At 33.5% G+C, this 18,890-nt stretch overlaps 1 protein-coding gene across 1 annotated transcript in view; it reads right to left on the bottom strand.

Annotated features, from left to right (window-relative positions):
* Positions 1–18,890, bottom strand: part of LOC113375835 (neuropeptide CCHamide-1 receptor) — a 246,008-nt gene that overhangs the window by 45,415 nt on the left and 181,703 nt on the right. Inside the window, exons 3-5 of the mRNA XM_026615783.1 lie at positions 15,943–16,070; positions 1,320–1,508; positions 252–355 (exon numbers count right to left, since the gene is read on the bottom strand). Coding sequence (XP_026471568.1) covers positions 252–355; positions 1,320–1,508; positions 15,943–16,070 — 421 coding nt within the window. The remainder of the gene's footprint in view (positions 1–251; positions 356–1,319; positions 1,509–15,942; positions 16,071–18,890) is intronic.

The following is an 18,890-nucleotide window of genomic DNA, read 5'->3' as shown; positions in this document are numbered from 1 at the left end:
GCACCTAGCGCCGGACACACTATTTAACACGTGTTATTTAAGCGAGTGTAAATATTTCCATTTCAAAATACAAGTGAAAAGGTCGCGTGGGGCATAAAGGTATAGGATCACGCGCCAAGCCTCGCGTCAACTTTCCACGAAAATAATTATGTAAGTTTTCATTTATCTTTCATTTATAATTTGGTCATATGATGTTTCAGTCATTTTCATTTGCAATATATAACAATTATATACAAAATATTACTACTCACGTATAATAGAACCACATCATAAACACATGGTAGGGTAAAAAGCATACCGCAAATGCGGCGACAAAGGCAAGCACCGTAATTGCGACCTTGCGTCGTGCCAAGATCTGCAAAGGAAATTAGAATATGAGAATTAGTCGTATTTTTAATACATCGAAAAATAAAAATTAAATTTATTCTAAAGCATATTGCTTTGCATCTAAAACAGGTTTCTTCATATTATACAAACTGCATTTTTAATATTACAGAATTTGAAACCGTATTGTTAGTTATTAAAAGTTAGAATATTTTTATTCAAGTTCAAGTAATCATTTTTCATCAAAGGTTGAAGTTTCAAGTATAAAAAAATCTGTATACATAAGCCTTCAAGTTTTTAATTATTACAAAACATGCAAGCTCAACTTTTCAAATATAATATATATATATATATATATATATATATATATATATAATATTATTTTTTACAGAAGTTAAATAAAAAAGCAAATAAAACAAAAACATCAAAATTTAAAAAGTTCAATGCTGTTCATAATTTTAGAAAAATTAAGGCCAACACTGCTGTAAAGCGGAAAACTTTAGCGATGTATAGCCCATATATGTTCATAGATATATAATGATGATTTGTGTTATAAAAACTGCTCATTAATGAGCCGATTTTGCCGTAAAATGGCCAATGTTAAGACAAAGCTATGTTTCCGACACTTTTTCATATGAAGTAGCACTAAAAATTGACAAATTTATATGTATTTGCTGTGCAGTCAGACGTTTTAAACATGAAACTCACTCGTATGTTATTATGCCACATCACAAAAATGCCCTTATAATAAGATTTTGTTTGACGTTTGTGCATTTTCTTGGTTGAGTTTTTAATCTAGAATGCCTGGCTGCACAGCAACCACATAACATTTAGACAGTTTTTTGTTCCACTTTATATAAAAGTTTTTACGTAATATAGCCTTTCCATTCTATTGGTCTATTTTCCGGAAGATATATATATATATATATAGAGGTCTATTTTACGGAAGATAATTGTAACTCTACTGAAAATTGTGAACAATTGTGTTTGTTTACCTGTCGTTGTGCACCGTGTATCTCTCCAGGAACATTCCGTGCGCTTTGTACAAGATGCCGTGCCATAAGCGCGTAAAAGCAACCGATCACCGTTAGTGGAATCGCGTAGTAGACCAGGAACCTGGCTAAGACGACGGCTCGCGGATATCCGTCGCCCCATTCCTGCGGGAATGGATAACATACTCGTATCTGCAAATATATTTATCACATGTGTCATACACAAATAATTTGACAACACGGCCTTGAACAAAACAAACACGTAGTTTCTTAATATTAGAAATATATTTAGAATCCACACGTTGCGGTTAGCATCTTAGCCTTCATTCAGTGGCTATCAATATAACTATAAAAATCAAAACTAAATAAATAATATTTGAAAATTAAAAAAAAAACGATAATAACTATAAAAAATGGGTTTACAATTTTGTATCCTTATATAACAGATAAAAACATTATTACTTTATAGTATCATCACTCACGGTTGATATACTGTGAAGTAGTATTTTTCTAAAAAGTCATTTTTATTTATCGGTTAAGTAAAGTTTATCTGCTAAGTAATATAGCAGACATTTAATATAAGTTTTTTTCTTTGTTTTTATTTCTAATGCTCCCTTCGGAAAAGAGTAAATCTTTAATTCCGCCATTGGTTCAAACCAATCAAATCTATGTGACGAATCAACTACGAATTCAGTTTTTGTTCGAAATCATTTAAACAACATTAATATTAATAGTTGCAATGCGTCAGCAATCATCGACTTAACAGTTCAATCAACTTTGTCTATAAACGCAATTCAATCAACATCGGCAATGAACTCAACTCCAATAACATCAGCTATGGACCCCTCTGCTACATTAGACTTAAACCCTAATCCCTGGCAGGAAGTTCATCACAGATTTAAAAGAAGAAGAACGGGCAAAATTATTAATGAGAATATCAAAAGAACTAATAGATTTAGCGTCCTGAATACTAATGAATCATCTATGAATCAGAATGACAATTTACCTAACATTCTAATAAAAAAGACATTCCGCCAATATTTATATATAGTCTGAAAAACTAAGCACATATGATCGTAAGTTTTAATTCTAGTTTAAATTCGGCCCCACTATGTTTTTTAAATGATTATGATGTCATTTTATTGGTCTTTTCGAAAAATAAATATACCAATTTTCAACTCCCTATCTCATCATTTGGCCGAGATATCAGTGAAAACATGTGAAAGTGGCCCCTTTTTTCAAACTCACTTTTTGTCGGAAATATAAGAAATATCGAAAAAATGTTAACGTCATTCTATTAACACTGATCTTGTCTATGTTGTTCATGACAAATAATGCAAAAAAATTATTTGTTACTGTATGAAAATCTGTTATTCAAAATTGCATTTAAATCTAGGTGAAACTTCATGCCCAAAACTTAGAAAAACTTAAGCTAGTACATGCGCTGTCGGTACAAGAACGCCTATGTAAGTTCGCCTATGTAAGAGCGACGAGCAAGCATAAGACTCATCGCTAGCGCGCGTCTCAACAAATTCTGTATGGAAATATTTATTAAAAACCAAAATGCATTTATATTTTGTATATAAGTGTATTCATTAGTCAAAATAAGAAAACCAGCACGCCGAATAAAAAAAACTAGTGGGGCGCATGACATCCTGCCTTAAGGCAAATTGCTGGAACTTTCCGTACCGTAATTAAAAATTCAAGGAATGAAAATAATCAATAATTGTTTTAAATCATTTCAAATAGATTATTTATTATAAATACATACTGTAAATTTATATGTGCTTATTAGGCGACGAGCGTATTCTACAAACAACTTATGTGTATGCTTACAAGAAATTTCTTTAATTTTTTTTAAATTTGTTAATTTTTTTTTGATAATTTTGAAATTCAAAAAAAAAACGATTTTTTTAAATTTTTTGAGATTTTGGAAATTTTTGAAAATGTCCGTTTTTTTTGAAAATTTCAAAAATATTCTCAAACTTTTGTAAGAAATCTTTTTTTTAATTCTGATGTTTTTCAATTTTTTCGAAATTTAGATTTTTTTTCAAAATGAAAAAAATTGAGTTACTGAAGATAAAATTTTTTTTTGAAAATTCATTTTTTTTTGAAAATTTTTGAAACAACTCCATTTTTTGCACATCGTCTACACAAGCAAAAGATTTTTTGAATTAATCTAATCGGATGATCCGTTCTCTCAAAAACTGCATAACCATTTTTACACCCTTTGTGCTTTTTGCAAAAACGCCTCGCGATCGAGTACCAAATTTTTGTTCAATAATACAAATCGGTTATTCCATACTGTCGAAAATGTCGAGGACATTTGTTTGAACCATTTGAACGGAACCCAAAAAAATTGACACAAAATGTGTACACATTATTAAAATCTCTATAAAATATCTGATAATTTGATGTGCATATGTCTAGTGAACATTTTTACCGCCAAATTACATTTGAAAAAAGAAAAATATTGAGAGTCCATAACCGTTAGACCTGCCTTTCCAAAAATTTTAACAGTTTTTCGTTTAATCAATACAAATAATACGTTTTTTTGAATTATTTAAATCGGACGCTCCGTTCTCTCAAAAACTGAATTATAATTTTTGGTTCTTTTTGCCCGTGTCTTCGAAATGCTCAAACCTGCCTTTGCCAAAAACTAATGTTCTTTGAACGATTCAAATCGGTTGATCCGTGCGCCCGAAAACGTGGACGAAAAAATGCGGATGTTTAACGGGAAGTTAAAAAAAATCCCCAAAAACTAATCATTTTTTCTCAGGCAAAATGTTTTTTGAATTATTCGAATCGGATCGTTTGTTCTCTGAAAAACTGTTATTTTTTACACATTTAGCTTATTATCTATCATACGGCTAGACCTGTCTTTGCCAAAAACCACGTCTTGTCATCATTGCAAATTGAATGTTTTTTGAATCGTTCAAATGGTATGCCCTGTTCTCTCAAAAACTTAATTTTTATTGTCTGCACTCGTATCTGGAAAACGTCTGGAACCATCTTTCCCAAAAACTAATCAGTACTAATCCCGATAAGTAGGAATTGAATGGTTTTTGAATCATTCAAATCGGTTGATTGGTGCTTCCGATAACGTCGACGAAAAATTGTATCCTCTCATACGTACACACACATATCTATTTTTTCTAAGGAATGCCAAAATATTCAGACACCTCTGAAACGTGAAAATATGATTTTTTTTTTATTTTTGGATCATTACAATAGCTCACCCTACGGAAAGTTAAAAACTAAACACATTGTCACAGTGTATAGGTTTTCACTGAATTGCAATATAAAATATTTTATTTCGACTCTTGGTTATGTAACATCACTGAAATTTTTTTCATACAATACTTTCGAGATTTGAGTTGGCATTACACTAAGCTGGCGTATATGCTTTTCAATATAAAATCTGCTAAATTGAATTTAATATTTAATTCATTTCCATTTTGCCAAAATTAATAACGCTTTTCACTTCATATCACGTTTTTCGTAGTTACAACCGATCTGTCATCTATGCCCGCCTGCAGGGTTTATAACTGAAGGCAGCGTGTGCCTTCATCGTTTCGTCTCTAATGTGTCACTACCAATTTTTTGCGAAAACATCTCTCCTCATCTTAAGGGTTTGGACTCGATGAGAGCACTTCTTAGTTTCGAGAATAAACGGTGAATATTGTGAGTCGACTTGTTGTGCACATCCGTTTGAATTGAAAGTATTCCGATTTTTTTTATTTAGTTAATCCTATAGGGCTTGCCTTTTTCTGGCACGTAAAAACGTCATTTAGTGATTGTTATTAAATGTAGCTAAAATTCTGATGAGATTTATTCCGCCATTGGTTCAAACCAATCAAATCTATGTGACGAATCAACTACGAATTCAGTTTTTGTTCGAAATCATTTAAACAACATTAATATTAATAGTTGCAATGCGTCAGCAATCATCGACTTAACAGTTCAATCAACTTTGTCTATAAACGCAATTCAATCAACATCGGCAATGGACTCAACTCCAATAACATCAGCTATGGACCCCTCTGCTACATTAGACTTAAACCCTAATCCCTGGCAGGAAGTTCATCACAGATTTAAAAGAAGAAGAACGGGCAAAATTATTAATGAGAATATCAAAAGAACTAATAGATTTAGCGTCCTGAATACTAATGAATCATCTATGAATCAAAATGACAATTTACCTAACATTCTAATAAAAAAGACATTCCGCCAATATTTATATATAGTCTGAAAAACTAAGCACATATGATCGTAAGTTTTAATTCTACTTTAAATTCAAACCAGTTTTTGTCAAAAACAATGGCGGACAACAGTGTCAAAATTAATGTGATAGATAGCGACTGTTATGGGAAATTAATACACTACTTATGTGAAACTAGAGTAGTCTTCCATACATATCAAACAAAATCAGAACTGGCGTACAGAGTCGTACTGAAGTATATTCATCATACTACCAATATCGCATATATTAAATCCGAAATCGGAAAAAATGGACACAGAGTATGAAGTATAATAAATGTTATTCACCCTAAATGCAAAGAACGACTCATTGTGTTTTATATTGACTTAGAGCCATCTAACAACAATTCAGCAATATTCATGGTAAACAAAATATTCAATCAAATTATCCATTTTGAGAATCCATTAAAGCCTTCCAAAATTATACAATGTGGAAGATGTCAAATGTATGGTCACTCAAAATCCTATTGTAACCGGGCCGTTGTTTGTCTAAGATATGGTGGACCACATATATATCGACTCTGCACTAAAGCTAAAGAAGCTTCGGGTACGTGCTATTTTTGTGGCGGCCCCCATAACTCCAATTACTCTAAATGTGAATACTATCAAAGTCTTGTTAATAATAACAATAAATTTAATACCGTAACTGAATTTAATTCTAATTCAAGTTCAGCTCTGCGCAAGCCTGAACGAAGCTTATCTCAGGTAAACAAACCTTTGTATTCTCAACATTTGAGCTATTCACAGGCGGTTAGGCCACAACAATCTATGAATCATAACGAAGACAATAATCAAATCAACAATACATTATCAGTTCTACTACATGAATTTAAAACTATGTTTCAGCAAGTTATGCAACAGAATGGCATGATAATAAATATGCTTTCTGTATTAGTAAACAAAATCAAATTGTTTTAATTTTTTTTTTATTTCATTTATTCTGCAATCTGTTTTACATGAGCATTAACATTAAGCAGAGATTGCTAACAATAATTATCTTACAATATGAACCAAAAGATAGTAGCAACACCCAGCGGCATGTCTACTAAGTATAAGAACTAATTATCTATACTCAAAGTATTTGCTGACATTTTTATTATATGTGCAACTATACCCACGAGAAGCTATTTTCACTTGAGGCTATATTTGAGATCTATGACCTCAAGTGGAAATTTGACATCAAAGTTACCTGATTTCAAGCTTGGCGGTAGCAAGAGTCGAACCAGCGAACCTAAGAGTGGTTGGTGCTAGCCCACGCTCTAACCAATTTCGCCACCGCTGGCCGTAAACAAAATAATGGGTAAATTTATTCGAGTAGCATTATGGAATGCCAATGGGCTATATCAGCATAAGGACGAATTAAAAGTAACACATAATAAAATCGATGTACTATTAGTGAGCGAAACTCATTTCACTCACTATTCTAATTTTGTCATTCCTTACTACACGACGTATCAAAATCCTCATCCAAGCGGTAATCCGCACGGTGGCACTGCAATTATTGTAAAGTCAAGCATATCATATTATCCGATGACAATTTTTAGTGAAATCTGCATTCAAGCTACTTCAATAAAAGTGAATTTTTTTTCTTATGATTTAACAATATCTGCAGTTTACTGCCCACCAAGACATACTATTCAAAACAAACAGTTTCAAACATTTTTTGAAACTCATGGACCTAAATTTTTTATCGGTGGTGACTTCAATAGCAAACATCCTTATTGGGACTCTCGACTACTGAAACCTAAAGGCTGAGTATTAAACAATATCATCCAATAGAATAATTTTAATGTAGTTTCTACAGGTTCACCTACTTACTGGCCTAGCGATCCAGCATGTATACCAGATCTATTGGACATTTTTATTTTGTTGGACTTAGTAAAACATACGTTGAAGTCGGGCCTAACTATGACTTATTTTCAGACCACTCCTCAGTAATAGCTTCGATAAGTTCTACCTATATATCTATAACTAAATTTCCTGTGCTACACAACAATAGTACCAAATGGAACTTATTTCGGCATACTATAGATGGTAAAATTAGCTTAAACACTAGTGGGGCGCATGGCATCGTACCTTAAGGCAAATTGCTGGAACTTCCCGTACCGTAATTAAAAATTCGAGGAATAAAAATAATTAATAATTGTTTTAAATAATTTCAAATAGATTAATTATTATAAATACATACTGTAAATTTATGTGTGTTTATTGGGCGACGAGCGTATTCTACAAACAACTCATGTGTATGCTTACAAGAAATTTATTTAATATTTTTTTAATTTGTTTTTTTTTATTATTTTGAAATTAAAAAAAAATCGTTGTTTATTTGAATTTTCATGTTTTTTAAATTTTTCGAAATTTAGATATTTTTTTCAAAATGATGAAGAATTTCAAAAATTTGAGTTTTCTGAAAATTAAAATTTTTTTGCTGAAAGTTTAGAATTTTTTTTTTTTTTTAAATTTTCAAAACAACAAAATTTTTTGTAAAACCATTTTTTGCACACCGTCTACACAAGCAAAAGGTTTTTTGAATTAATCTAATCAAATGATCCGTTTGATGAATCTAATCTAATCGGATGATCCGTTCTCTCAAAAACTGCATGACCATTTTTACACCCTTTGCGCTCCTTACCTGCGGAACGGTAGGATGTGTTTTTGCAAAAGCGCCTAGCGATCCAGCACCGAATGTTTGTTTAATAATACAAATCGGTTATTCCATACTGTCAAAAATGTTGAGGACATTTGTTTGAACCATATACATAAACTTCAAAATTGAAAATCTTGGTACGAAACCCAAAAAATTGACACAAAATGTGTAGACATTATTAAAATCTCTATAAAATATGTGATAATTGGATGTGCATGTCTAGTAAAAATTTTTACCGCCAAATTACATTTTTTTTTTTAAATTATTGAGAGTCCATAACCGTTAAATCTGCCTTTCCAAAAATTTTAACAGTTCTTTGTTTAATCAATAAAAATAAAATGTTTTTGAATTATTTAAATCGGACGCTTCATTCTCTCGAAAACTGAATTACATTTTTTGTTTTTTTTGCCCCGTATCTTCGGAACTGCTTGAGCTGCATATGTTAAAAAGTAATCAGCATGTCTCCTTATCGATACAAATTAAATGTTATTTAAATTATTCAAATCAGTTATTCCATACTGTCGAAAATATCGAGGACATTTATTTCAACCATATAAGTGAAATTTAAAATTAAAAATCTTGGTACTGAACCCAAAAAAAATTACACAAAATGTGTACATATTATTAAAATATCCATTAAATATCTAATAATTTGATCTACATATGTCCAATGAACATTTTTGACCGCCAAATGGCATTTTTTTAACTTATTTTTATTGAGAGTCTATAACCGCTAGGCCTGCCTTCCTAAAAATTATACCAGTTGTTCACTTTGTGAATACAAGTAAAATGTTTTTTGAATTATTAAAATCGGACGCTCCGTTCTCTTAAAAACTGAGTTACCATTTTTGGCACACTCGGAACCGAATGTTTTTTGAACTATTCAAATCGGTTGATCGGTGTTCCTGAAAGCGTCGCCGAAAATTTGTATCCGCACACACACACGCACACACACACGCACACACGCACACACGCACACACACACGCACACACACACACACACGCACACACACATACACACACACATACATCCATTTTTTCTCAGGTATGCCAAAATATTCAGAAATCTTTGAAACGTAAAGATATATAAAAATTTTCATTTTCGAATTTTTTGCGATTACTATAACTTGCCCTACGGTAAGTTAAAAAAGAGTGTGAGAATCAGAGGATAGAGGCTTTGAATCATTCCTCAACGACAATTACAAGATGATTAAGACGAAGTCCAAGATTCACATGGAGATAAAGACGAAGACGAGCAGTGTTGCAACTGCCATGATGCGCTTTCTGGACCTCGACAATCAGTGGTTGGAAAACCTACTGCACTTCATGTCAAAGAAAAACAGAGAAACAGTCGTGGTGATATCAAGGGACACGGGAGCCGAAACCGATGATAAATCTGTCGCTGAAGATGTAACAAAAAACTTGGGCACTGCCAAAAGCAAAGACCGGAATTCTCCAAACCCAACATACGGCCAGATGATGAAGAAAAATAACTTAAACTAAAGTCCGCTAAAGACCCGGACGAGCAGGCCCGGTCGACGGTAGATTATAACAACAAGACCAGAGCCGGAAACATGCTGATTACAATTTCGAGAAAGTGCACAGACAAAGGTCAAGGACTGCAAAAGACAATTACTAGCATTACAAGGATGACGCCAAAGTGACTTGCAGGGAGCCACAGGTGACAATCAAAAATAGAGACATTGATGACAAAACAACTAAGACCGACACTCCGACTGCTTTGTAAAAAAGCAGCTGAAGAAGCCTATGAAACACTAGTGAAGGCAATCAAGATGCATAAAGTCTACAGAGCTACACAGGTAGCTACAGAAATTGTTGGATGCAGTCGGCAAAATTGATTGGGAGGGTGAACTGTCATATAAGAAAATCTAATAAGCCAATTCAGTGCTTTAAATGTTGGCTTTTTTGGCATCAAGGATTTTAGTGACAAGTAAAATAAACCGTTCAAACGTATGCATTAGGTGCGGACAAGATTGCTAGCACAAAGGCACAAAATTGCTTGCTGTCCAAACCAAGCAAAATGTGCACTATGCGCTGAACGTAGAAGCCCATCATGCTGGAACCTACAGATGCCCAGTATATAAATAAGCACTTGAGAAGGTAAATAAACAAGCTCGAAGATACTGCAGCTAAATCTAAAACATTTTGAAGCTACACATGACCTACTAATGCAGACACTACGGGAACTGAATCTGACCTTGCGCTTTTAGCGGAGCCATATAAGCATCAAACTGGTCAACTATGATGAGCGGACACAATCTCCAAAGACGTTATTTGATCCTGAAGCAAGCGCCACTTTCAGAGTTAACAATGAGAGTATCGGCTTTGTATCAGCAATATGGCATCCGCTTCTACAGCTGCTCCGCACCACGCTTCTCCATTGCGTAATTTACTGACTTTCTGGATCGACTGACGGAGGATGCAAAGCAACATCATCCAGTGGCGATAGACGGGGACTTTAACTCCTGGGCGGTGGATTGGGCAGCAAGCACATAAACGCACGAGGAAAAACACTACTGGTGGCTTTCAGTACACTAGACGTTCTGATCAATAATGGTGACACACCAACCTACACTAAAGGCGGCGCAAGTTTGATCATAGATTTCACATTTATCACCAGTAGCCTTGTCAGAGGTAACCCCAACTGGAAGGTGATGGATATGTACACTGCCAGCGACCATCATACGATATTCTGTGAAACATCGTTAGAACAGAACATTGGAAGACCTAGCAAGCTAACTACGCTGGCTGGATGGCAAAATCTTTTGACCGAGATTGATATGGTTACCAGTATGCCTCGTAAAGGTGGCATACACTTAAGACCCTCGGTGTACTAGTGGAACGATCATATCAGAGCCCTTCGTAAAGAGTGCTTTAAGAAAAGAAGAATTTATCAGCGTGGCTATCAACAACCTTACCCTGAGAAACTGATTGCACAGTACAAAAAAGCTCGTTGTGCATTGAAGAAGGCCACCAAAAAAAGCAAAGTTAGCTGCTGGAAAGAGCTCATATGTGAAGTGGACAAAGACGTGTGGAGTAGGCCTTATAAGATGGTTATGATAATAAATCTCCGTGATTGGAAAGAATCCCTAACATAGCCTTAAAAATATCATATCAGGCAGCGCCGTCACTATTTCTAGACGTCTACAACACATGCCTTTAAGAAGAGTTTTTTCTCAGAAAGTGGAAACAACAACGACTTGTACTTCTTCCTAATAAAAATAAGCCAGTAGAAGAACCGTCATCCTGCCGTCCACTCTGCATGTTGGATACGGCTGGTAAGATATTCGAACGAATAATTCATCAAAGAATTTAAGCAATCGTTGACCCACTTCTGGCAGACAACCAATATGGATTCCGGAAAGAACGAAACCCTAGGAACAAGATAGAAGGGCGGCACGATGGAGTATTGCCTAGTGGCCACACTAGATGTCAGGAACGCTTTCAACTGCGCAAACTGGAACTACATTATGCAAGCCCTTCAAGAAAAGAAAGTTTCATGTTACATAATGGTTGTACCTTAATGCTCAGTTCTTGTGCCACTGCTGGGGAACGCTATGTACGACGGGATTTGCGACTAAAGAATCCAAGACGCGCTAAACTAGTGGCATATGTGGACGACGCAGCCGTAGTGATTGTCGCAAAATATCTAGATGAAATACGCCATTTGTTCAACGTAACCTTTGAGATAGTAAATCGATGGATGGATACAGTTAATCTTCAACTAGCTAACCAGAAGACAGAAACAGTACTCATCACCAGTAGAAAAATTATAGTGACTATAAAGTTAAAAGTCGGTGAACAAGAAATCATATCGCAACCTTATATTCGATACTTGGGAGTGATGCTCGATGCCGGACAAAATTTCAAAGAGCAGGAAAAACAAGTAAGCGACAAAGCATCAATAATGGGTTCTTGACTTGCACGATTAATGCCTAATATCGGTAGACCAAAGCAGAGCAGAAAACTTTTCATCAGTGGTTACCTCGGTGCTCACGTATGGAGTATCTATTAGGGCAGATGCACTAGAGCTCCAAGAAGCACGGAGAAAAGTTAGTCCTGTCGTGCCTTACAAGTAATATATGGCTTTCGCACAATATCTGAGGAAGGGGTGTGTGTCATTGCCCCGACATCGCATCTTATCTGAGCTAAGGAAAGACGATACCTTTACCAACGCAGGTCATCGACATTAAGCGCTGAGGAACTCAACACCGAAGAACGCCGTAACAGCATAAGACGTTGGCAACTACAGTGGAAAGCCACAGAAAAGGATGAGTGGGCGCACCGACTCATACCTAATATTGACGTTTGGACGAACCGGAGGCATAGAGAGGTCAACTACTATCTAACGCAGATGCTGTGTGGACGCGGCTGCTTTCGGGATTATCTTCATCGCTTCAAGCACGATGATATTCCCGAGTGCCCAGTTTGCAGAGAAGTTAATGAAGATACAGAGCATGTTTTGTTTAAGTTTTGTCCACGTTTTGTCCGAGTTTTGTCCGCGCTTTAAACTGGAAACAATCCCAAAGCAGAGAATTCGACCAGAAACACTAATGTAAGCAATGCTATCACCAGAAGCAGCCTGGAGCTCTAATAGTACGTATGTTACAGAAATCCTCATAGTACTGCGTCACATTGAGAGGAAAAGAGCGATTCATATGACGGAATTATTATACGTTATTTAATAAAATTTGTATAAATGTCTTCGTAAATAGAGATATCCAAATTATCTTAATTGTTATTCTAGCAAAAGGTTCTACCAAATTGAAATTATATGCTTAGGCAATATTTTGTTTAAAGCTACAAACGAGACGTTTTGAAAGTCTTGGTAAACCCATTTGAGATATTAAAACATTGTAAAACTCCTAAAATAGTTAAGAAATTTTCAGCAAAAGAGAATAATTATTATTCGCTAGATTTGCTATACCTAAAATACAATCAAAGTATAATTAATGGAATAAATGATGAACCGTGGAGAAGTATATCGTTAGTAGAACATTATACAGCTTTTTGTTATAACAATACAAAAAATAGATCAATAAACTATGTTTAATTTCCGTGATAATTCAAATTTATGCTTTAGGTTTAAGTTTTATATAACCACATTTTGGAGAGTTAATTCACTTGAAAATTGGTGTTACTAAACTGTTAAGTAAATATAAAGAGATAAAGCACAACATATTGCTGTCAAATTATTATTGACATTAAATGCTTTATTAACTTTCCGTAGCTTAATCGCAAAAAAATCAAATATGAAATTTTTTTTATATCTTTACGTTTAACGGTTTCTGAACATTTTGACATACCTTAGACTGATGTTTGTGTGTGTGTGTGCGCGCACGTGTGTGTGTGCGGATACAACTTTTTTGCAACGATTTCGGCAACACCGACCAATTGATTTGAATAATTCAAAAAACATTTGATTCGTATTGATAAGGAACGTGCTGATTAGTTTTTGGCGAAGGCATGTCTAGCCGTTCCAAAGATACGGGGCAAAAAGTACCAAAAAGCGGTAACTCAGTTTGTAATAAAACGGAGCATCCAATTTTAATAGTTTAAAAAATATTTTACTTGTATTGACAAAATAAAAAACTGATTAAATTTTTGGGAAGACAGTTCCAGCGGTTAAAAACTCTCAATAAAAATAAAAACGCCATTTGGCCGTCAAAAATGTTCATTGGACATATGTACATCAAATTATCAGCTATTTTATAGAGAATTTAATAATGTGTGCAGATTTTGTGTAATTTTTTTGGGTTCCGTACCAAAAATTTTCAATCTAAAATTCACGTAAATAGTTCAAACAAATGTCCTCGACATATTGGACAGTCTGGAATAACCGACTTGAATAGTTTACAAAAACATTCGATTCGTATTGATAAGAAGGCGTGCTGATTTCTTTTAAGGTATAGGCAGGTCTACACTTTTTTTCAACAGTTAATTACAAGAAAACGGCTCGGTAGATTTTTACCTAAAATTAATCAGTACCATTCCCAACTAATATCTTTCGAACGATTTTTGATTTTTTAAAATCGGTTCGGTAGGATGAGCTTAAATGTGGACGAAAAGTTTAACACTTTTTTTCAAATTACAAAGAAACGGCTTGGCAGATCGTTGCACAAAACTGACAAACGATAGTCCTTACCGAAATACATCAAATGGCTTTAAAATTTCTAAAATCGGTTCAGGCGTTTTTGAGAAAACGTCGATCAAAAGTCTAATTTTGACAAATGCCAAAAAAACCATACTGATTTTTGCAAACTTTGACGAATTTTTAAAGCTGAACCAGTTGTCGTAGGGCCGTAATATTTTAGTATGACCTAGAAAATTATGGTATCTATCGTCAAAAAAATAATCATAAAAATCGTCGAATTTTTTTTTTTTAAACTTTATTACAAGAAAACGGCCCGGCCGATCTTTACCAAAAACTAATCAGCACGATTCCCAACCAATATCTATCGAACGGTTTTTGAATTTTCAGAATCGATTCAGAATTGCGGGCTAAAACGTGGACGAAAAATTTTTCACTTTTGTGCAATTTACAAAAAAACGGCCCGGCCGATCGCCGCACAAAACTCAGAGACGATAGTCCTCATCGAGATACATCGAATGGCTTTTAAATTTTTGAAATCGGTCCAACCGTTTTGGAGAAAACGTCGATTTACGGCAAAAAATCTGTTCACATACACACACACACACACACACACATACACACACACACACATACTTTTTCCAAATTTGGTCTCATTCGATTCAGAATGGCTTGAAACGTCGAGAAAACATAAAATTAGCGATTCGAATTTTTTGATGAAAACATAAACTTCTCCTTCGGCAAGTTAAAAAAATAACATTTGGCGGTCAAATGATTATTAGACATACGAGAGAGATTTTAATAATGATTTCCCATTTTGTGTCAATTTTAATGTTTAAATTTAAATTTTACGTAAATGGTTCAAATAAATGTCCCCGACATTTTTGACAGTATGGAATAACCGAATTGTATGATTGAAAAATCATTCGGTGCGTACTCGATCGCGAGGCGTTTTTGCAAAAGCGAATGAAGGGTGTAAAAATGATCATGCAGTTTTTGAGAGAACAGATCATCCAATTACATTAATTCAAAAACTCATTTTGCTTGAGTAGACGGTGTGCAAAAAAATGCATTTACAGAAAACTTAGTAATTTCAAAAAATTTAAAAAAAAAATTCAAAAATTTTCAAAAAAAATTTCAGTTAAAAAATTTTTTTTCGAAATTTTTCATCATTTTCAAAAAAAAACTAAATTTTAAGAAATGTCAAAAATATCAAAATTAAAAATAATTGATTTCTTACAAACATTTGAGAATATTCCGAAATTTTCAAAAAAAAAAATCGAATATTTTCAAAAATTTTGAAAAAACTTTAAAATTTTGAAAAAAAATCTAAATTATCAAAAAAATCAAATTTAAAAAAAAAATACAATTTTTTTGTAAAAATAAACATGAGTTGCTTATAAAATTCGCTCGTCGCCCAATTCAATAAGCACAAATTTACAGTATGTATTTATAACAAGTAAACTATATGAAATTGTCAAAACAATTATTGATTATTTTCATTCCTCAAATTACGGTAATTCGATTCCTAATTAATTACGGTACGGGAAGTTCCAGCAATTTTCCTGAAGGCACAACGTCATACACCACTAGTTAGTTACCCTTACCTCATGCACAGGTGACTTGAAAATACGAATGTGAGAGCCGATCAGGCCTGGCATAGAGCAACCAGCAGAGATCGCCCATATCACAGTTGCGGCTGCAACTGTACTTTTGGTTGAGTAGCGTCCACCTCCTGCAATAATAAAATCATTATTAAATCGATATTTACATTATTAAATGCTTTCATTAGAGCATATGTAGTGTCTCTTACAAACTTTACATTTCAACAAACTTTAGGTCATTTGAACTTTGTGTCTTGTGTTAAAATTTAAAATAATCTCTTCGACGACCGAGAGCCCTTGGTTTAGGTATTGACAACACAATATTCAACTAACTCTTAGTTTAATTACTCTTCAACTACAAGTGATTTACAGATTTGGAATATCGGCGGGCAATGTAATTCCTTCTTCTCGCCTCGGGTTCGGGTTTATAACTGACCTTATCAGGTTGAAAACTAAAATCTTTCAGAGCGAGTAAACGGTGGATTGCTAGATATATCAACCTGATGCAATGCGCCAAGGGCATGCAACCGTTATTCTTATATCAAGTTTTTATAAATTATTTAGTCCTATAAACTCTCACGTGTTAAAATTAGAGTTTCACTCGAACGATTTAGTTACATCTTGGTTCAATGCACCGCCAATGAGAAGACTCAAACGAAAATGACCCACTGATACAACTGAGTACTTATTTATAAAGCTCTCGCTGGAGAGATTTGAATACTATAAAACTATCTCACTTAATTTTTCATGTTTGTACATTTGTTTGTGTTTGTATATAATTATATATGTATGTAATTTCATGTAATGTATGTTCAGTTAAACAATTTTGCTCAATAGCGTATAGAAATTTGTAATTTTTGATTGCTGTTAATAAATATATATATAAAAAAAATATATATATATAGTCCTATAGAATAAGGTTTTTTACTAAACATATATATATATATATATATATACATATATATATATATATATATATATATACATGGTCTGTTCAAAAAGTACCCGGAATTACTAATAATTAAATTTCGCGGGTCTGGAGTGTCTGATTGTCAAAATTTTTTTTTATTGTGTTGGTATACATGCCCCTAAAGTATGATGAAATTTTCAGCTATATTCACTGTTTACTTTGTCTGTGGTAGTCGCTAAGGTTCGACGTGTTTTTCTGAGCTCGGCGATTTTTACAATGGAAGAATTGAAAAAGTCAAAGAATTTGTATTAAATTTTGCGTAAAAAATGAAATAAAGTGTTGCAAAGTGCAAAAATTCACCAGATATGGCTCCGTGTGACTTTTTCCTATTCCCAAAGTTGAAGAGACCCATGAAAGGACGGCGGTTTTCCTCGATTGAAGAAAATCGCCGAGAGTGCTCAAGGACATATCAAAAAGTGAATATCAAGGGTGCTTCGAAAATTGGAAAAAACGCTGGCATAAGTGTATTATATCTGGGGGGGACTACTTTGAAGGGGACCACATTAATGTAGACGAATAAATAAATATTTTTTTGAAAAAACGAAAATTACGAAAACTTTTTGAACAGACCTATGTATATATATATATATATATATATATATATATATATGCTTTAAAGATATTTAAGGGCGTTATATCTACAAATACTGCATGATTGTCTTTTTTAAAAATTTATTTTAAATCCACACGTTTCGACTAACATTCTAGTCTTCATTCAATCGAATATCAATTGGTATTGGTATCCTTAATTAATGAAACACTATTGCACCATAATATTAAAATGTTCACAATTGTAAAATTATTTTGGCTTGACGTAAAGGTCTGTGACATCTTGTATATATATATATATATATATATATATTAGGGTGGTCCCTTGCCTCCAGGAGCTCAAATGCTTCCAAATTGATAAAACAAAATTGATTATAAAAACACGAATCCCAACCGATTTCTTTCGAACGGTTCTTGAATTTTCAAAATTGTTTCAGAATTGCGGGCTAAAATGTGGACAAAATATTTTTTACCTTTCTGCGATTTACAAAAAAACGGCTTGGCTGATCATCGCGCAAAACTAACAAACAATAGTACTCATCAAGATACATCGAATGGCTTTTAAATTTATGTTATTGATCCATCCGTTTTTGTGAAAACGTCGATTTAAAGTAAAAAATGTATACACACACACACATACTTTTTTCCAAATTTGGTCTCATTCGATTCAAAATTGCTTGAAACGCCGAGAAAACATAAAATTAGCGAATCAAATTTTATATGAAAACATAAACTTCTCATTCCGAAAGTTAATAAAACTACAAATAAAATTACACACTACAATTAAATAATATTCATTTGAAACACCCTATTAAATTTAAATGAAGATAACCTCTCAAAATCATTTGAAATTTGAAGTATGAGCCGCAGTCGATTGTTTCAATTTAAATTACGCTACAACTTTTTTTAACATTATTTAACAGTAGTCAGAACATATTGTTGTTATATGGCTGTTTGGTTCAATATTAACTCAAGTAGTGTCTCTGTAAGGCTCGACTCCATAGTTTTTTTTTTTTTTTTTTTTTTTTTTTATATGATTTATTGGCTTTATAAGCTAGTACATTAGCCATATACTAAATTACATAATATCTACACTATCTCTTAAAGTCTAGTCTTACGTATATGTATATCATTGTTTTATGTATATTTCTTTTATAATTTTTTATTATTAGATTTGATGTAAGTATAAAGAGCACGATATAATCTTGTATCTGTCAGCACTGTTTTAAAATTAATTGGAAGGGAGTTTTTTTGTTTGATTATTTCCTCCTCATATTTTTGTCTGCCCTTTCCCAACGTTTACACTCCATGATGATGTGCTCTGCATCCATCCGCCCTAGTCGCTTCACCCAAGCAGTAGCAACTAGGATCGATATCGATCCCAATTCTGCTTAGGCAGAATGGAGCGTATGAATGATTGAGTCTTAATCTA

The sequence above is a fragment of the Ctenocephalides felis genome, unplaced genomic scaffold, assembly GCF_003426905.1.
Source record: "Ctenocephalides felis isolate EL2017-DRISC unplaced genomic scaffold, ASM342690v1 CF-g0.4_SCAFFOLD_01886, whole genome shotgun sequence".
Lineage (NCBI taxonomy): Eukaryota > Metazoa > Arthropoda > Insecta > Siphonaptera > Pulicidae > Ctenocephalides > Ctenocephalides felis.
This window is presented reverse-complemented; position numbering and strand designations above follow the sequence as displayed.